The sequence below is a fragment of the Cherax quadricarinatus genome, chromosome 42, assembly GCF_038502225.1.
Source record: "Cherax quadricarinatus isolate ZL_2023a chromosome 42, ASM3850222v1, whole genome shotgun sequence".
Lineage (NCBI taxonomy): Eukaryota > Metazoa > Arthropoda > Malacostraca > Decapoda > Parastacidae > Cherax > Cherax quadricarinatus.
Genome location: NC_091333.1, coordinates 12,038,580 through 12,060,305, shown reverse-complemented (window position 1 = coordinate 12,060,305; position 21,726 = coordinate 12,038,580). Strand labels below are relative to the sequence as shown.

The 21,726-nt window shown below is 40.2% G+C and overlaps 2 protein-coding genes across 6 annotated transcripts in view; one reads left to right on the top strand and one right to left on the bottom strand.

Annotated features, from left to right (window-relative positions):
• LOC128695653 (inactive tyrosine-protein kinase 7) overlaps positions 1 to 7,689 on the top strand; it is a 201,003-nt gene extending 193,314 nt beyond the window's left edge. Inside the window, exon 22 of the mRNA XM_070093156.1 lies at positions 52 to 7,689. Within this exon, the coding sequence (XP_069949257.1) occupies positions 52 to 207 (156 nt within the window). The 3' untranslated portion in view covers positions 208 to 7,689. The remainder of the gene's footprint in view (positions 1 to 51) is intronic.
• Positions 6,846 to 21,726, bottom strand: part of qsm (Zona pelucida superfamily protein qsm) — a 145,623-nt gene continuing 130,742 nt past the window's right edge. For all 5 annotated transcript variants that reach the window (XM_053786412.2, XM_053786411.2, XM_053786413.2 and 2 more), the window contains 6 exons: positions 19,628 to 19,824; positions 17,898 to 18,046; positions 17,630 to 17,759; positions 16,052 to 16,152; positions 12,155 to 12,302; positions 6,846 to 10,223 (listed from right to left, as the gene is read on the bottom strand). In XM_053786412.2, the coding sequence (XP_053642387.1) occupies positions 9,828 to 10,223; positions 12,155 to 12,302; positions 16,052 to 16,152; positions 17,630 to 17,759; positions 17,898 to 18,046; positions 19,628 to 19,824 (1,121 nt within the window). In that variant the 3' untranslated portion in view covers positions 6,846 to 9,827. The remainder of the gene's footprint in view (positions 10,224 to 12,154; positions 12,303 to 16,051; positions 16,153 to 17,629; positions 17,760 to 17,897; positions 18,047 to 19,627; positions 19,825 to 21,726) is intronic.

Here is a 21,726-nt window from a genome sequence, read left to right as displayed (position 1 = left end):
ATAAAATTATATATGAAATTAGTATTTTGAAAGTGATAATTACATTTACAGGTAATAGCTAATGCAGAGTGTGGAGAGTTGAAGTGCACAGCTCCACCTCGGACTCCAGTTGACCTGGAAAATCTACTAGCTGGGTGTTGGCAGATGTCTCCTAAAGTTCGTCCCTCCATACACACTGTGGTTGACACTCTCAAGGCCTTGGTATGATAACCTGTTATGCTGTGATCTAAACTATGGAGGTCAACCCTGTAACTGTCCACATTCGATTTTACATGCTGTCTTATGTAAAAAAAAAAAAGTAGATCTACGTTCGGAGCGCTACACGAGTGAACGTAGATCTGTGTTTTTTTTTTACATAAGAAAGCATTTAAAATCGAACGTAGAGCTACATTCGGAGCATTACGCGAGTGAATGTAGATCTACGTTTGGACAGTTTAAGGGTTAAACACTGCAAGAGGTGTATTACCAGTTATGAAAAATAGTATGGTGATACTGACAAGATGTGGGAAAGAAACTTATCTACAGTCCAGGATATTTATTTGAGGAAAATTTTGCTACAAGTTTCTTTTTTCAGTCTTGAAGAAGCCACTCATGGTGAAATTTTCTCCAATAAATGTCCTGAACTGTACATATGTGTCTTTTTCCACATTACCTGTTATCTTTAACACATTGTACACCATTGTGATGTAGTATTAAACCACTCAATCTGAAAATCTGTCTTAAGCACTGTTTGAAGCATTTTATTATGTAGTAAAACCCTGGAAGAATGGCCTAAATGAGACAAGCTTTGTTAAAATGGTAAAACTCAAAATTTAAGATACCTGATTTTTCTACTAAATGCCACGCTCGCACCAGAAATGATTCTTGGTTATATTTACGTGTTACTGCTGTATGTTGCAAGTACTGTATAATAATAAATGTTAACCACTACTACAGATTTCCTTAACATTTTGAATGCAGTGGTAAAAACGACACACATTGCACGGCTGGGAATGATGCTCAGTAAAGTTTTCGACATTATTATGTCACTTCGAGTAACATTAATTTTTATCTGTGTGTTCGAACCTAGGCAAGGTGGAATGCTTCGGAAAATAAAGTTCTCTGCAATAGTAATTCCAAGACACCTTAAATGGGAAGAAACTTTATCGTTAAATCCCCACTTTTGGTGAAGTGTCATAAAGTAAAGTTTCTCTTCCTGCTTTGATTTATCACTTAATGGCTCTTGCACGATCCCAGCCCTCCTCACGTATATATATAGTTATATATACACTGGCTCCCTTACTTTTGTGTGTTAGTGTGTGACTGGTTAATGGTCCAAGTCAGACCAAAACATCGTCGCAAGTTTCTCTTTCCTCTGTGCAAGTTACTTGTGCATTATATATCTACTTCTCCACTGTATAAATTATAATAAGAATTTATTTTCCAGTAATATATATTTGATACAAGTTTCTTATAATCAAAAGCCTATATTTATACAAAGCATTTTGGGTAGAATAAACTAATTATTTATGGGGCTATTGATTATCATCTCATTATAATTCATGTATGAGCATTGTTATTATTATTTCAGAGAGACTTGCTGGTTTCTCCTCACATTAATTCCCTCCATTGTTCTAGGGTTCTGCTGTAGTATTCTCCCTGTACAGTTTGACATGGAGACCAAGTAATACTGTTCAAAAAGTATTTGCTAGCAGTGAGTGTACAGTATACGGTATACCAGTGCTGGAGAATGTGTGTACAGTATGCAGTTCACTGGTGCTGGGGACAGAACAAAGTAAATGTACAGTACAGAATAAGGTATACAGATGCTGGGGACTGAGCGTACATTGTATAATATGTATGCTGGTGTCTGGGACAGTGTATAGTATACCAGTGCCAGGGATAGTGTGTATGTACATTATAGTACATTATGTATAAATGTCAGGGACAGAGTGGATATACACTGGGTTATATCTGAGTTGGGGGACAGAGTGAGTATACAGTACAATATATGGTATACTGGTGTTGGGGATGGGAAACCCTTGGTTCATCTAGGCCCCCAAGCCAGACAGAATGTAAACCATAAGTCAGTTAACACCCAAGTATACTTGCTTATTAGTAGGTGAACAAGGTTACTTAGTGAGGAGACTTGCCCAGGATTCAAACTGGGAAGCTCTATTGTGAGCTGACTGCTTTGACCACTGAACAGTGCATGACCTGACACAGCATTATTTATTACATTTGTTTATTTTAAATTGAGTTTTAGGCGTCAATCTGTTTATTAGTGGAGGGTTAATATTGCATTTAATTTTGGTAAAAATTTTAAGTTTACCATTTAACCCTTTCAGGGTTTCGGCCGTACTAGTACAGCTTACGACCCAGGGTTTTTGACGTACTAGGACGCCTAAATTCTAGTGCCCTCAAATCTAACGAGAGAAAGCTGGTAGGCCTACATATGAAAGAATGGGTCTATGTGGTCAGTGTGCGCAGTATAAAAAAAATCCTGCAGCACACAGTGTGTAATGAGAAAAAAAAAACTTTGACCGTGTTTTTGGATTAAAACAGCGACTTTGCATTGTATTTTTGTATGGTATTTATTGTTGTATTCTAGTTTTCCTGGTCTCATTTTATAGAATGGAAGACATATAGAAATTGAGATGATTTTGACTGGTTTTACCATGAAAAGTACCTTGACATTGAGTTCCAAGTAGCAGAAATCTTCGATTTTTACCCAAGTTCAAAAGTAAACAAATCATGCTATGCGTCCAATACACGTCAACTGGTGAATTTGATTTTCTTTCACAAGTGCGCTGATATTATTTATACCATTTCTACACTAATGCAGTAGTCTGCATAACAGTAAATCTTCTATTTTTTTGTGAGAATAAAAATTCAAAGTGGAAAGCAAAAGAATGCAAGAGGGGCATGGGGACGTGACTAATGAACAGAGGAAATGTTATTTTAGTGCCAGGAATGTCTTTCTTGTTTATTCTGGACCCTATTCGGAAATTGGCATCTTCTGAAATTTGTGTGAAATTGGCAAAATGGCTAAATTCTGACCACTGTATTCGATAGTTGAAATCGGTAAATAGGTGGTTTCTTGTACTCATTCGATAGAAAAAATGGAGTTCTAGCGAAATAGTTATGATTTTTGTCGACTAGTACACTGGAATTGGCCGAAAATAGGGCTCAAAGTGGACAAAATCGCCGATGCGTAAACATCGTCAAGACCGCTAACTTCGCGAGAGCATAATTCTGTAAGTTTTCCATCAAATTTCATACTTTTGGTGTCATAATGATCAGGAAAAGATTCTCTATCTTTTCATAAGAAAAAATAATTTTTTTTTTTTAAATTTGGGCGACCCTGAGAACAAGTCTCTGAGAGGGCCTGTCGACCCTGATAGGGTTAAGGATGCTAATTACCATACTATTGTTTAAAATCATTTGTAATTATTGTGTTTTTAGTATAAGAATTAGTGTAGTAAGACCTGAGATGGAAGACCCTGTGAGAATACTGGAAGATATGTCTAGGTAACATTTTGTGAAGGATCCAGGGAGACCGTTTAGCCAGATTTGACTTCTGGAGGTGGGAAGTGCAGTGCCTACACTGTAAAAGAGGGGTGGGGATATTTGCTTTTTGCACTTCTGCAAGACAGTGAATGATTGTGAAAGTATTTCTTTTTTTTGGATGACCCAGCCTCGATGAGAGATGATCACTATGTTAAAAAAATGTCTAGGAAGGGAACAGAAATGTGAGGAAAACAGATGTGTCAAGGCAAACCAAAATTTAATGACTGTCTTGTTGGGTGTTTGGCTGAGGAACACTGGGGAGGAAATCTTTGCATCAGTGTGGGTGGACATTCTAAACATGTGGATACTTTCCTTGCAGAGCAAGTATTTGGCTCACATCATGCTTCTCTTGGTCCAACATCCTTCTAGAAGTGGCATTCCTTAACTCTGGGTTCCACTTATTTTCATTGCTACATTATGTGATTTTGGGAGGAATGGGCTAGTAACCCCTTTTCCTGTATAAATTACTAAAAATAATAAGAAAAACTTTATTAATCTATGATGAAAGTGTTTCTTCTTTTTTTGGGTCACCCTGCCTCAGTGGGAAATAGCCAATGTGTTAATAAAAAAATAAAAATTACATGAACTTGTGTATCAGGAGTTGCCTCCTTCTGGAAGATCCCTGCAGTTATCATCCATTATCCTGCTGTCCCTCAAGACCATACTACCCTCAGTTAGTCCAGTACATTTACTATTTATTCCTCCACTTGTGCTGCTCTTCACATCTGCACAAAGAAAATTTATGTAACCATGGTACCATTATAGCCAGCCTTCATCTTTGATACGTAGAGGCAGTTTTTTGTACTTTAGCCAAGTAAAGTTGGTTAAGTGTTTGAGGACAAATTTGCTATCACATCTGTTACTAGTAGGCTATGGGAGCTCACTCCACAAACTGTGAATTTGTACTGAGGAATGCTCATCCTTCCTCAGATGGTTTTCTTCACACAGTCCTTTGTAGAGAGTGTGGTGGGTGGTAGAAGGTTGTTGGAACTCAACTGTAGCTCAAAGGCCTGCCTATCTCTAGAGTAGAGACCATTATGCCATATTTGTATGATCCATACATTGAAAGTACAAGTCAGTGTGTACTGATATTCCCTACACTTCATTTTATGTTTATAGACTGCTGCATCATACAACAGCTTGAGCCTATTTTGGCAAGTGTTATAAACTATCTTTCTTTCTTTCAGCCCCTGTATATTTTGTATATCTTAATCACCTTGAGTGATATGTTGATTTCAAGTGAGGTGCAGTGCAGCATGCTAAGGAGGCCACAGGATGTTGCATGTAACAGCCAGGTAACATCCAGGTACCTATATACTAGATGAATAGGGGCTAGACCCTTCACTTGTGAGATGAAGACACTGCCACTGAGCCACTGGACAAAAAGAGAGACAACTTTGGCAAAAGCAATATGTCAGCAAAGTAGTACATAAATAAAGACTTTCAGTGGCAGTAAATACTTGGGCACAGGACCTCTTTTGTTTAGTTTTTTTCCAGTGGCTGTGGTATCATGTGGAAAATTTGTATCATTGAAATAGTTATCATAAAAATGTAACCCTATACATACTTTGGTCTGAATATTGTTACACTAAAGTAGAATGAACATCACTATATCATGGCTGAAACAGTTCACTATTAAGTCACATATTAAAGAAAATTTTTTAGACAACATTCTGGTCTATCCTGAACAATATTATAAATGGTATAAAATATCAATAAGCTGATCTTTACTGCCTCAACATTTTCCCCTGCACAGCAGGCTTGTTCATTCGAATACAGAGGTGATAAATATCACATCTGTATTATACTGGAGAGGCCTACAGTGTAGGCAGAATATTTCAGCAATAAAAATGCCGAAGTGTTTCAAGTCTTGTGCATCCTGGACCGTTATCAAGTTAGTCGTGACTTGATGTTGTCCGAAACTGACTTAAATGTCGCCTAAAGATTCCTCTCCAAATTATGGGAGGGGTGTTAATGTTGCAGTTTAAAAACTGTAGTGTAAAGCACCCTTCTGGCAAGACAGTGATGGAGTGAATGATGGTGAAAGTTTTTCTTTTTCGGGCCACTCTGCCTAGGTGGGAATCGGCCAGTGTGATAATAAAAAATAATAAAAGAAAATAGTTCATAGTTACTCTGTTTTGTGGTATGTATAGTACTGTGCTTCTATAATTAATTATGGCCTTAAAATAGTCACATGAATATCTGTAAAGCACAGTACAAATTTCTGTGATACTATTTATTCTTCTTTTAATGACAATGGCAATGTTAAATTTGCCAGTCATGTTGACTTACCAGGTAGCACTAAACTAGTCTTTTGTAACACTAGGATGTGCTGTGCTTTAGCTTGCTTAAAGTTTGACATGAACAAAATTATATTTTTCGTTATAATAGTATCTTTAGTCTGTGCTTAAATATGTGACATCTGTAAATTGTCACATTACTTGTATAACCATTGTAACTTGCAGAATCAACAGGGAAGCTTTGCCTCTCAGACAAGTGTGCCTCTGTAACATGAAACATGTTTTATATAGTATTTATGTGATAAAAATATGTAGCAGTTGTTACTATCAATATTGATTAAAAGAAATTGTAATGTTACTCATGACATACCATAGTACTCTTGTGGGATAATCTATTCCTGATATTTGTTACTTATTCACTTAAAACCCATTATTTCTATTCCTTGTACAGTGGACCCCCGGTTTACGATCAGCTCCCAATGCGACCAATTATGTAAGTGTATTTATGTAAGTGCATTTGTATGTGTATGTTTGGGGGTCTGAAATGGACTAATTTAATTCACAATATTCCTTATGGGAACAAATTTGGTCAGTACTGGCACCTGAACGTACTTCTGGAATGAAATAATATCGTAAACCGGGGGTCCACTGTATTTGCCATTTTTCTTCCTCCCTGTAAAATCCTTTTGCTTGGTTTGAGACCCTTAACCATGCTTTCAATAATAATAATAATTATAATCATTTGCAGTTTATTTAAAAAAGACATACAAAGGTGTTGCACTTTTGGAGAGATGGGAATGACTAGTGTGTTATGTAAAATTCATAGTATATGTTCATTTCAGAAATAAGAATTCATTAGGAATGTATGTAAAAAAGTTTACTCATTAGTTTTGGTGGAAAATGGCCTCAACATATTCAACTGTGATCACACATTGCTCAATAATTTTACTCTGTATTTTTAGGGCTTTCTATCCATGGAATCAGGTCTCTTTCCTTGCATCATTCCTGATTGTGTAGCAGCCATTCAGAAAAACAAGAATATAATAAAACTCTAGGAAACTATCACAGTTTATTTTACATTAGAGTATTATACGATTTATTCTACTGTACAGCTGTACAAGCACTTTGTTAGTTGCTGTTACATTATGGCTCTCAGGCCAGTGGTTGGCAGACTTCAGTGTCAAGGGCAGTTAATGACAAGAAATCTCAGTTGCAACTGCCCGTGGCACTACCAAGTCTTGCCCAGACTACCCAGTACCCAGACTTTGAGGTAGCTCGCTCTCTCTCTCTCTCTCTCTCCTGTTACCAGGGTGTTAGGCAGCATTTTATGAAAATTTTTTATGGATTGGTGTGTAAAGTTTAAAGTATATAGCTAGCATGTTAGAGTCATTAAGGCTGTAATTCACCCATATACTCTACTGTTATGCATCATCCTATCTGTCATCACAGAGATACAAACCCTCTGTATTTTCAACTTAACCTGTTGTGATTTAAACTATTATCAAGTTCCTTGGATGTTGTTGAAACAAATGTAAAACCTCTATATAATAGACTCCGGTTTGGTAGATGGCATAACTGATAAAATATACAGCCAGACAAATATTCGATACAAAGGACCAAGTCCACTGCTTCAAGATTTTGCCCATCAGTAGTAGTGCAAGTGTCTGAGGGTCTCCATGCAATGGATCACCTCAGTTGCATAGGGCATTTTGATAAGGATTTTCATTTAAACAGAAACCCTTTTAGTCTGTTATACAGAGGTGTCACTGTACTGTGGACCCTAGGTAACACGATGTCCAACATCCTACACAATGTAACTCGCACCTCAAGTCTCTAGGAATAAAGGCAGTCTGGGAGGCAACAATAGGAGCAGAGGCAATAGACAGATCAAAGTGACACAGAATTAAAAAAACTGTGTTTTCCCCAACACCACAGTAAGAGCAATAATGTAAATTGTAAAGAAATACCACAGTGAAAAAATTAAAAGTATAGACACACGTGTTTTCAGAGGAATCAGTTCTTCTGAAGACGTGTACGAAAATGCATTGAAATACTCGGGTTTCAGTTAATTATTTCACGTTGCTATTTTTTCATATTTGAAGTCATGCATTTTATAGCTTTATTCATAAAGAAAGTCATACCAAAAAGTCAAATATTTTTAACAGCTTTCAAAAGGATACATTAATTTGAAAAGTCATACTATAAAATTTTAAGATGGACAAATTTAGCATTCATCCAATAACTAAATTAAAAGAGCTACAATAGCGTTAAGTGTTGAAACTCTGGCCAAAAAATATTTACTGGTATTATCAGTAACAGTTAGTGTTTCACGCAATGTAAAAGAATTTAATCGATAAAACAAACACACACACACACACATTTCATTAGAAGACAATGCATGATAGAGCAGACTGCAACCTTTCCTCCTAATGCAACATTGATTCTATTTTATTTAAGCCATTTTTTTTACTTCCACAATTTTTTGGGGATAGCTTAAAGTTAGCATTAGTTAACCAGATTTAAGTAAATTTAATCATGTCTGATATATTAACACCAATAAATGTAATAATGCATATGGGGATCATGTTTTGTTGCACAAACAGAAAACAGGGAGCCAGCAAGAAGACTGAGGAAGCAGGACAATAAAATCCTGACATTTACATTTTTTACATCACTGATGCTGTACCATCACTCTTGAAGCATTTCACAAATAATCTGTACTTTGGAGAGGAAACACATGACAATGCTTTGGTCCAGCCTGGACTATTGTCAAGTCACAACTGGCTCAGGATGGATACCCGAAGGACATTTTCGGGGCTAAGTGACTCCATGGCCTAGCATTTGACCAGGCTTCCTGGTGGATAAAGGCTTAATAAACTAGGCTGTTGCACACAGTCCAGCGTATACACCACAGCCCAGCTGGTCAGGAACTTATTTGAGGAACTTAAGTTCTCTTTTGAAGATAGCCAGAGGGAACTTGACAAATTTCTCAAATCAGTTCCAGACCAGCCAGGCTGTGGTTTGTGTGTCAAACTGTGTACAGCCAGCAGCAACAAGGCCTTAAAGTCATAAGTTTCTCTCCTAAGTGCGGGTTATTTGTGAATTGTTCCAGCCAAAGTATCGTGACTTTAGACCTTGTGGGTTTAGCACTTAGTTATGTTTATAATAATAATAATGTGACTTTAGACACAGTAAACCACCAACGTTTGCTTAAAAGGATGGGTTGGTAGATTGGTACAAAAACTTATCACACTTATATCTATGACACTTCTTACACAGTTCTGTAAGGATACACACTATTGTGGCACTTAAACTTGGAAAGAACACTACATAATCATTTATATAAATATGAAAATGCATAGTGTCTTCCATGTGTTGAGTGAAAACTTGACTTGTAAAAGGCGAGTTTTCATTTAGTGTTTTAGTTCAGATTGTTAAAGTGAACATATAATAATTAAATATTTAACTGCTAGTACTGTTGAAAAAAAAAAATATACACAAACACAAAATTACACATAAAATGCCATATTTTCTTAGTTAATTCTCATGGAAGTCATTAATTTAAAGCTGATTCAAATTTTACCACACCTGCTTTCCTTGAAGAAATTTACTAACAGTATGTATATACACATACATGCTGTACATATACACTTCATTAACACACTGGTTAATACGATACATTATGTACCAGTATGAAATGCCAGGTATGATTAACTTCATTCTTGAGCCACTAACGAGGGTCTCCTAAATACGGAAATTTTGCTTAAATCCGAATTGTTTTTCATAAGTTGTTTTTATTGTGCATTCTAAATTTATTTTGCACATACACATTCATGCATTCACACATACTTACCAAACCTGTGTTGGCAAAGAGAAATGCAATTTTATAAACCTATGTGGACCTGTGATGACTTATCACATGTAATATGAAAGCAGTTTTTGAGCTGAAGTGCAATCAAATTTTACCAGTAACAGCATAAACTGAACTGGTCATGCACACACACAGGTTTTATTTCTACTAGCTAATCTTTAAATGCATTAGTGGCAACAGCAGACAAGAAGAGCAGCTACTATGAGAGTGAACAAACTCTGAGTGTATCTTTGACCACTATTATCATTGTAGTAAATGAAGACTGGTTCATTTCCTTCACTGGACTGGAACGGTGCATCGCGCTCAGTTGCTGACCTACTCCAAGGTAGAGAGGCTTCAGCGTCGGCAAGTGCCCTCTCGACAGCTCCTATGCCTTTCACAACTTTATCCACCATGTCTGTAGCGAAGCTCTTCACATCTTCCTTGTTCGTATTATTGAGTGTTTCATCTACTTTCAAGAAAGTTGTCATTGTAACCTCAAAGATCTTGTTCGGATCCACCGCCTGGCTACTGATATCACGTCGCCGCCGTCCAAAGCCCAGCTGACCATTACTACAAGCAATCTGATAAATAATAATAATAATAAATTTAGTTCAGTGGATTAGTGAGAGTAAAAATGCATTATAATTTCATGTGCCTTTGTAAAACAAATTCATTTCCACAAACTATAGCTCTAATTCCTTTCCAAATGATAATTATCATTTCTCACAAAATCATAACATGATTGCAAACAAAGAATGGAACAGGTGACATTTGAACCCATGGCGAGTGAGTCTTAAAACTCCAGGACAGTGCACAAGCCACTCAGCCTGTAAAAAGTTGTTGTATTTGTGGTCTCCGACCCCTCAAGGAAGGTTCCTTGATGTTGGTGAGGGGCTCTTGATTTAGGGAATTGGATCTGTGCTCCAGTTCCCCGAATTAAGCCTGAATGCCTTCCACATCCCCCCCCACAGGCGCTGTATAATCCTCCAGGTTTAGCGCTTCCCCCTTGATTATAATAATAATAATAATTGTGGTCTCCGTGGGGCTTATGCTAACCTCCTTATAGTGTATAAATACGTATACCCAGTTGGATGAATCTTATTGTAGCCAGTTGGCCCAGTGGCTTACCCACTGGCCTGGAGTTTTACAACTCGCTCATCATAAACAGAGCACTCAAACAAGGAGCAAATGCAGGGAATTTTGCAGGTGTGATATACAGTACAGTAGACCCTCATATTACACGGTAGTTAAGTTCCTGAAAATGTTGTGTTAGATAAATCCGTGTTATATAAACTGAAAAACATAGGGGGAAAATAAGGTTACATTCCTGAGACCCCCTCCCCCAAAACCAGCGAATTAACATGAATGAATGAACTCCCCCAAAAGCCAAACATCTTTTTTTTTAGACATCCAGATCTTACGAAAATGAAAATGATAATGTTTTTGTTGCTTAAGACTACAGATGCAACAGAAATAATAATATTTACCCTCAATTGTGGTTGCTGGTGTATGTCAGTATTTTGTGGAGATGAATGGTATGGCCCTACTGGGCTGAGGTGGATGATTGTTGGTTGTTGGCAGAAGTGGATGGTTGAGGGTTTGGTACTAAAGCCAATGGTTGTATTGGAGTGTGCATAAATTCTGTAATGGATCTCTGGCTTCTTTTACCCTGCAGTGCATTATACATTACTCCAGAAGCTTGGTATTGCCAGGTTGAAGTCCACTGATGCATCTAGTTTTTTCATCACTTTTCTTGTGTAGTTACAATTGAATGGCTTAATAACTCCTCGATCCAGTGGATGTATTGAAAATGTTGTCTTTGGAGGTAAAAATGCAACTTTTACATGTGGGGTCACATCCAGCAAAGCTTCTAGATGAGTACGGGAATTATCAAGAATGAAGAGTGCCTTGACTGCAAGGTTCTTGCTGTGCAGGTGAAACTTGACTTCAGGAATAAAGTGATGCTTAAACCAGTCAATAAATATTTCCTCTGTCATCCACAGCCCTTGTGGTTTAGCGCTTCTTTTTGATTATAATAATAATCTGTCATCCATGCTGACTGGTTTGATCTCCAAATTACTGGTAAGATGTTTTTATCTATGTACACCTTTCAAAGCACAAGGATTCTTAGAGTGGTATATAACCATGGGCTTACGCTTGAAATCACCTGACGCATTATCACAAAGGAGCAAGGTGAAGCGATCCTTTGCTGCCTTGAAGCCCGATGCAGCCCTGCAGAGACAGTGGTCTCACCCACAGTCAGGCGGAGGCCTGAGCTAGGGAAATATCCTACAGGCGACACTCCAAATTTTTCCCCTCCCACAAGCCGAACCATGTTAATTTTATGAAGTGTTGTATAAAATTATGCCACAATTTTTCAATAGTGTGGTAACCAAAATGTGCCAAATAAATCCCTGTAATGTGAGAGTCTACTATATTTAGAATGTTTATATATGCCTTTAAGGGCTTATAACAGAGAAAAACTACAGTAGTTCTGCAGCACGTGACTTACCCCCTGGCACTTATCAAGGCAGATATCTACAGTTCCTCGGAACAAAACATAGTTTGTCTCTGGGAATTTGAAGGCTCGGAATTTGGCAGACACATAGTCACCAGTAGTTGTGATGAAGTTGTCGAAGAGCACTGGGTCAACGGAACACCTGCAAGCAATGGTACATTATTTATCCATAAAAGTATTGTAGCAATTAGAATAAATGCAACAGTAATAATGATATTAATTTTAAATGAAAAGCCGGGAATACTTTACTGCCATATATCAAGCATCATTCATTTATATATAGACACCAAAAACGAGCATAAAAGTTTGATCAACACTGGTCAAGGGTTCAAACAATCATATATAAAGATGACAAAGAATATTTACAGGAGGGCCTCGCTTATACAGCAGGTTAGGTTCCTGGCTACTGCTATAAAGCAAATATCACTAAGGTGAAATACAGCCTTTTTTCACTTTCAAATGCATATAAAAGCTTGATAATATATTTACACTATCATACATATATTGAGTGAGCAGTAAAGCTAGGCTTAAAAAATGCATAGATGGTACACACATTACTTATCTTAAAATATTTTCTTCCTTTGCTTATAGTGAGTGGTGAATATATTTATTGTAGGAAGTCTGAATAAATGAAGGAGTAAGTGAAAACCTCTGCATTAGCAAAATTCGCCAGAGCAAAGCACTGTAAAGCAGAGCCTGACTGTACCTTAATTATGCTCTTGCATACCACACTAGTGCTTCATTTGGCAATACATGCCACCAGGAAGGGGCTTTAGATCCAGAGAACTGGATACACCCTCCCTTTCCTTGGATCAAACATCATTGCCTACTATTCTCCAAGGTGCTGTATGGCCATTATGGGTTTGGCTTACTGACCTTGCTATAAGTCACATCACACAGATACATACACACACACACACACACACACACACACACACACACACACACACACACACACACACACACACACACACACACACACACACATACACATACACATACACATACACATACACATACACACACAGACACACACACACACACACACACTCAACATATATCTTTAGCACATCCTGACCTCCAGCACTGCAAGACTTGTGGGTTCAGTGCTTAGTTTTGATTGTAAGAATAATTGACAGAATCTCACTTATTGCACCAACTTTGATTTTAGTACACCTTTTGCACACACTCCTACCCCTCCTAGCTCTTAACCTTGCACTCTCTATCCTACTCCTGCTAGCTCTTACCCTCGTACTCTCCTACCCTTGCACTCTCCTACCCCTGCTAGCTCTTACCTTTGCACTCTCCTATCCCTGCTAGCTTCTACCCTTGCACTCCCCTACCCTTGCTAGCTCTTACCCTTGCACTCCTACCCCTGCTAGCTCTTACCCTTGCACTCCCCTACCCCTGCCAGCTCTTACCCTTGCACTCTCCTACCCCTGCTAGCTCTTACCCTTGCACTCCTACCCCTGCTAGCTCTTACCCTTGCACTCCCCTACTCCTGCCAGCTCTTACCCTTGCACTCTCCTACCCCTGCTAGCTCTTACCCTTGCACTCTCCTACCCCTGCTAGCTCTTACCCTTGCACTCTCCTACCCCTGCTAGCTCTTACCCTTGCACTCTCCTACCCCTGCTAGCTCTTACCCTTGCACTCTCCTACCCCTGCTAGCTCTTACCCTTGCACTCTCCTACCCCTGCTAGCTCTTTGCACTCTCCTACCCCTGCTAGCTCTTTGCACTCTCCTACCCCTGCTAGCTCTTTGCACTCTCCTACCCCTGCTAGCTCTTTGCACTCTCCTACCCCTGCTAGCTCTTTGCACTCTCCTACCCCTGCTAGCTCTTTGCACTCTCCTACCCCTGCTAGCTCTTTGCACTCTCCTACCCCTGCTAGCTCTTTGCACTCTCCTACCCCTGCTAGCTCTTTGCACTCTCCTACCCCTGCTAGCTCTTTGCACTCTCCTACCCCTGCTAGCTCTTTGCACTCTCCTACCCCTGCTAGCTCTTTGCACTCTCCTACCCCTGCTAGCTCTTTGCACTCTCCTACCCCTGCTAGCTCTTTGCACTCTCCTACCCCTGCTAGCTCTTTGCACTCTCCTACCCCTGCTAGCTCTTTGCACTCTCCTACCCCTGCTAGCTCTTTGCACTCTCCTACCCCTGCTAGCTCTTTGCACTCTCCTACCCCTGCTAGCTCTTTGCACTCTCCTACCCCTGCTAGCTCTTTGCACTCTCCTACCCCTGCTAGCTCTTTGCACTCTCCTACCCCTGCTAGCTCTTTGCACTCTCCTACCCCTGCTAGCTCTTTGCACTCTCCTACCCCTGCTAGCTCTTTGCACTCTCCTACCCCTGCTAGCTCTTTGCACTCTCCTACCCCTGCTAGCTCTTTGCACTCTCCTACCCCTGCTAGCTCTTTGCACTCTCCTACCCCTGCTAGCTCTTTGCACTCTCCTACCCCTGCTAGCTCTTACCCTTGCACTCTCCTACCCCTGCTAGCTCTTACCCTTGCACTCTCCTACCCCTGCTAGCTCTTTGCACTCTCCTACCCCTGCTAGCTCTTTGCACTCTCCTACCCCTGCTAGCTCTTACACTTTCACTCTCCTACCCCTGCTAGCTCTTTGCACTCTCCTACCCCTGCTAGCTCTTACACTTTCACTCTCCTACCCCTGCTAGCTCTTTGCACTCTCCTACCCCTGCTAGCTCTTTGCACTCTCCTACCCCTGCTAGCTCTTACACTTTCACTCTCCTACCCCTGCTAGCTCTTTGCACTCTCCTACCCCTGCTAGCTCTTTGCACTCTCCTACCCCTGCTAGCTCTTTGCACTCTCCTACCCCTGCTAGCTCTTACCCTTGCACTCTCCTACCCCTGCTAGCTCTTTGCACTCTCCTACCCCTGCTAGCTCTTTGCACTCTCCTACCCCTGCTAGCTCTTTGCACTCTCCTACCCCTGCTAGCTCTTACCATTGCACTCTCCTACCCCTGCTAGCTCTTTGCACTCTCCTACCCCTGCTAGCTCTTTGCACTCTCCTACCCCTGCTAGCTCTTTGCACTCTCCTACCCCTGCTAGCTCTTTGCACTCTCCTACCCCTGCTAGCTCTTACCTTGCACACTCCTACCCCTGCTAGCTCTTACCTTGCACACTCCTACCCCTGCTAGCTCTTACCTTGCACACTCCTACCCCTGCTAGCTCTTACCTTGCACACTCCTACCCCTGCTAACTCTTACCTTGCACACTCCTACCCCTGCTAGCTCTTACCTTGCACACTCCTACCCCTGCTAGCTCTTACCTTGCACACTCCTACCCCTGCTAGCTCTTACCTTGCACACTCCTACCCCTGCTAGCTCTTACCTTGCACACTCCTGCCTCCTCATTCCCTCCTATCATCTGCATATTCCTCGTTTAGCACATTCTTCCCTGAAGCGCTGTATGACCCTTTTGAGATTAACGTTTAAAATGATTCAATGTTTTTTTTCGTTACTCTTATTAATTTTAGAATTTAATGGCCACCCTATCAGAATATGATAAATCGTACATGATCCCTGCGAACTATATGATCCATTACGTCCTACCCTCTAGGGCCGGGGCTATGAGAAGCCGCCCTCCTTCAGGGGAGGTTCCTGGATGTTGGTGGAGAACTCTTGATCTAAGGAAGTGGATCTATAGTCCCAGTTCCCTGAATTGATCCTGAATGCCTTCCCTTCCCCCCAACAGGCGCTGTATATTTCCAAAGGGTTCAGCGCTTTCCCTTTGGGACGCTGGTGACAGGACTCTTATTTCAGGGAACATGATTTGTCCTCCTCTTCCCAAGATGGAATATGAATGCCTCCCAGGGGCCCATGTACTATACAACCCCCTGAGGGTTTGGTGCTTCCTCTGATTAAAAACTAACGACCACTTACCCATTAAAGATGATAGTTTCTTTCTTGTTCTCATTATCAGTGACTTCCATATAACTCATTAAGATGCCGTAAGTGCCGGCTGAGGTGTCGTCCAGAAACACCTGACAATATACACGGTTATCAACTACAGTTATATATATATGGAAATATGGCAGTGCTGTATAGCCCTTGTGGATTAGCGCTTCTTTTTGATTATAATAATAATAATATGGAAATATCAACAACAGCTCTATGTGTGGGCCGGTGGGCCACCAGTAGCAACAGCCTGGTTGATCAGGCAAGCACCAGACGTACCTGGCTCAAGGTAGTATAAATGCTCTCGGAACTCAAAGGTAGAGTAAAGGTATACCTTGAGGCTGGTCAAGAGCTTCTGATCCAAAGAACTGGAGCGACACCCTCTTTTTCCTTGGATCGAACCTAACTGGGTTCCATATCCCTGGCTCTCTATGCCTTATGGGTTTAGTTCTTCTCCATTAATATAACAATAAAATATATTGACGAATAAGGCACATGTGCAGTAAGGAGATTATATATAGAAAACAGTGGAATATAAGGTACTCAGTCCCTCAGTCTTGAAGCAGGTGATGAGTAGACACATGTGTATCCACCTAGTTGTGGTTGCAGAGGTCGAATCACAGCTCCTGGCTCCGCCTCTTCACTGGTCGCTACTAGGTCACTCTTCCTACTCCATGTGCTGTATAGCCCTTGTGGCTTAGCGCTTCTTTTTGATTATAATAATAATAATAATTCCTACTCCATGAGCTTTATCATACCTCTTCTTAAAGATATGGATCCTGCCTCCACTACATCACTTCCCAGACTATTCCACTTCCTGACAACTGTGACTGAAGTAATACTTCCTAACATCCTTTTGATTCATCTGAGTCTTCAACTTCCAACTGTGTCCCCTTGTTGCTGTGTCCCATGTGTGCAACCCAACTGTTGCACATGTGTCTTACTTATCAATTTGCCAGTATTATATGTTTTTACCATATTTGAAGCAGGTGTTCAGTCCACTAGTCTTGATCAGTCTGAGCTGTATGATCCTTGTGGGTTTAGCGCTTGCTTTTGATTATAATAATTAACCAGGAACTGAATACCTCATCTTAGACTGTTTCTGGTATATAATCTCAATTGAACTGAGTTTAGCATTTCTTTCATAATAATAATAATAATAATAATAATAATAATAATAATAATCACTCGAACTGAAAAAAGTCACTAGATGAAAAAAATCTCAGTGAAGAAATTCCAGTGTTGCACATGTGTCTAATTCATCAATTTGTTGATGTATATCATTGTGCAGTTAGTCAGGATTTCAATCTGCCCGGGAATGGGAGGGACGGGGGGGGGGGGTTACTTTAAAATCCTAAGAAATTAAAAAAAATAAGTCTTGCAAAACACTTTCAGTGTCTATGAGAAATTTCTTAAATAATTGTGCAGTCATGGTCACTGGTATAGGTAAATATAGAGTAAATTAGCCCTCAAATAGGGGGCTGCAGCTCCCTTAACACCTCCCCACCCCCGTGGCTAAGCCATTGGTATAAAAGCCAAAACAAAATAATACTCTGTACTAACCTCCATGGTGAGGGGTGTACCTGGGCGGACATTAATCTGAGAGCCGACCAACTGACCATTCTGCCTCACGCCCACGCCCAGGATGGGGATGGGTGCTGTTCCTGTCACCTCTGATGTGATCTCGATGTAGCTGCACGAGAAATTATTTTCGTAATGAATTAGTTAGGTATTCTTTTTTTTAGGTCACCTTTCCTCGGTGGGATATAGCCGTTTGTTGAAAATAATAATAATAATATTACTAATAATAATAACTAATAATTATACTCACTCTGGCTCCACAAACTCCGGTGGAAGAACATCTCTTTTAACTATATTGCCCAGGGTTGAGTTGTCAGCACCAACCCGACACTTGACCAGGATCACTTGCCTCCCGTGGGGGGACGTTATTGCCACCCGGTGATAAAATAACTCTTCACCCTGTGGGAGAGAAACCGCATATATTACTGTAGATTGGTTGGTTTAATAGATTAAAAGACTACACGAGGGTCAGCAAGCATCGATTTCTTAATACAAGAATTTAGCCAAATTTCTCATTAGAAGTTATTAAACTTAGGTTTGTAGAAGTTAGACTGCACTCTATTTGTAGAATATAATCAAAATATAACTTACCATAATGCCAGTAAATTGAATACATAAAGACGATTTAAGGGTATATTACATTTGTAATTTGTGAGTTCATTACCTTTGTACCTAGTTCAGCTATCAAAACTTTGGGGGCCCAGTCCCTGGACTCATTATGTACCTCTGTAATCTGTAAAAACCTTTGTAACTTGTCATGATTGTGACCAGATCTACCTGGAGTTCATTACCTTTGTAACTTGCTCAATCTAAACTTTGGGACCCAGTCCCTGGACCCATTATGTACCTCTGTAATCTTTTGACTTCCGCCCACAGGATGGATATGTGGGTGGATAATAAACATATTAAACTAACTAGGGTATGAAGTGTGGACAGAAAACAGATCCAGTGAGTAGACTGCATAATACACTATCAAATACTCTTCATTATAGTGTCAGTTTTAGTTTAATATGTTTATTATGCACCCCATACCCATCCTGTGGGCGGTAGTCAAAAGATTACAGAGGTACATAATTGGTCCAGGGACTGGACTCCAAAGTTTTGATAACTGAGCAAGTTACAGAGGTAATGAACTCACAATTTACAAAGATAATGAACTCACAATTTACAAAGGTAATGAACTCCAGGTATGTCTGGTCACAATCATGACAAGTTACAAAGATATTTACAGGGAATGGGCCCCGAAAGTTTTGATAGCTGATTATAGTGTCAGCATCACACATTTGTCGTTCTGAGCCAGAGTGATATACTAGCGTTGATTAGGAGGAAATGACTGAGCAGTACACTACCAAACAAGAATGTTTTTATGCCTTAAATAGGGATTAAAACAAACCCTCAGTGAATGTACGTACACCAAGACAACCTTACACTGTACTTTGCTTCTTGTCGCTGTACTTTTCGGATTACATTTGTTTAAAGTTAAATATCCATCTGACCACTTTCAAGTTATTATTGTTGCAAGTGTTTTATGTGCAATTACATTATAAACGAACTTGTTGAAGGCTTCTTGCGGAGTCTGTATACAATACATATGCATTTTGTCTGTCTTCCAGTGCACCAAAGACTGTCGTAATGGTCCAGCAACTGCGAAAAGCAGGAGCGACCTGCTTTAAACCCATGCTACCCTGGGTTTACAGTCGTTGTTAATACACGTGTAAAGCAATCTTTTTTCTTAAAATTCGTTCAAAAGAGTTTGACTATATGAGATGTCAATGTTATAGGTCTACAGTTTATTTTCCGCTCTCTCATTACTGCCATAGTTGTGGAGTTCGGCTGCATCAGTGTTTTTCATATCTATGGGGTGATTAACCTCACACTAAATCCTCTGCACCATATTACAGACGGACACTACAGGTCTGATTTAATATGTGGGGTAACACCAATAAATATGATAAAAGTAGTGAAAATAAAACAACTTACTGTAAGTTTGTTCCTGACTCTGGTTGTGCCACAGGCCAAGGTGTCATCTAGGGGCAGGGTGAGAGTGTAGTGGGTGTTGTCATGCTGGCTGCCACACCCTGGAAGCTCACCCCACTTGTCCAGTTCGACATCCTTCACCCCGGCCATGGGTACTCGCACCACCATGGTCGCCCCAGTGCACTCAACCGAGTACTTCACTGAAATAAGAGATGTGGGACGTCAGCTAGATTGTATTTTAATTACTCTCGTGGAAGGAGCATTAAACGAAGCGCCGGGAGAATAAAAGGCAATCCAAGGTAATGGATGGAATTTGACTGACCCTACACTAGGGTCAATAAAGTGGATGTAAACTTTTTCTCCATCAGACAGTAATACTTTAACCTCTTAATTAGGGATACCAGTAAACTCTCAGCATATATCCGACGAGAGAAACATTGGTGTAGATAGCCTGTCAGATTCCATCCGAGGAAAGGGAGAAAAGCTCAAATTCCTTAGATCAAGAACCCTTCTCCAGCATTAAGGCACCTCCCTTAAAGGGCACCTTGCTGATAAAGCACAGAATCTGAAGATTATTACAGAATTATTCTTGCGAAATATTAGGAAAAGTTGATGAACTTGTTAAAGTGAATTAATTTTGACATTCATGCTTCACCCACGACTGGATTACTGCATTCATGGGGAGGCGTTGAACCCGAGGGGGTCAAACAGCACTTGGGAAATGGGAGGGAAACAAGTATGATCCACGAAAGGGGAGAGCGGCTATAATGCACTGAATCAAGAACCCTTCACTAGTATCAAGGAACCCTCCTCCTGGAAAGGTCGTGATAAATATAGATCTGTCAAGGACAGGAATGTCGGCCAGACTCCATTTGCAGTTTACAGACATCTTTCAAATCTATTTTCACCAGTTTTGGTTAGATATATATATACGAAATTTCAAGTAATGTGTTACGAATTATTTCTCGATTACATGGAACCGTTTATTCTTTGTGAAAATCACATATAACTTGTACCCAGCCCCTGGGCCCATTATGTACCTCTGTAATCTTTTTGACTACCGCCCACAGGATGGGTATGGGGTGCATAATACACATATTAAACTAACTCCTTTTGTATATATAATCCTTTGGAATTCCTGTGAGAAATTATTTTGCAATGATCAGGCCCTGATCCACCATGAAGCCTGGTCACAGACCGGGCCGCGGGGGCGTTGACCCCCGGAACTCTCTCCAGGTATACAGTTATCTTCGTCAGTAGTCTAACCTCTAGAGACCTAAAAGCAGCATCTAAAAGCTTGAATAATATTGACTTCCTGACTTAAAACGTGGCAGAGGACCAATATAATTATTGCATTCTTACCATAACAAATATTTATATATAGGAAGAAATGTTTACCCGTTACTTAAATGTTAACTTAAGCGAACAAATGTTTAAGCTTTACGAAAACATATGATTTTGCTATGGAATGTTTAGCAGTCTTGTATTAACACACTTCTTGTGAGTGGCAGGATTTTATTTTTAATCAGTGGGAAGCGCTTAATCCGTAGGGATTATACAGAGCCTAGGGAGGTAGTCAAGGTTCCATCCAAGGGTAAGATAAGTCTGGTTCCATGAATCAAGGACCCCTCATCGCCGTCATTGTCTGGTTCCATGAATCAAGGACCCCTCATCGCCGTCATTGTCTGGTTCCATGAATCAAGGACCCCTCATCGCCGTCATTGTCTGGTTCCATGAATCAAGGACCCCCTCACCGTCTTCATTATCCCTCCCTGGAAGGTGTGAGTGACAGAAAAGCAGCTTCCCATTTTGACTTCTCCTTAAAAATAACGATATGTATCTCTCATGTGCCTGATGGTGTTGACATATCCCCCCACTTGATACACCCTTTACCAGCCACAGCTGTTATATTCAAGCGAAAGCATGAAAGCCTTAAGAGTCATACACCTGCGAAGGGAGAGATAATCGGGATCGAATCAAGGAAGGAGTGGATAGATCCAGTTCCTTTGATGAAGAGACCTCCACTTGCGTCAGGGTGCTCCCCTTGAAAAGAATATTTAAAGGAAATTTAGGTTTTCATTGTGTATACTATATATATATAC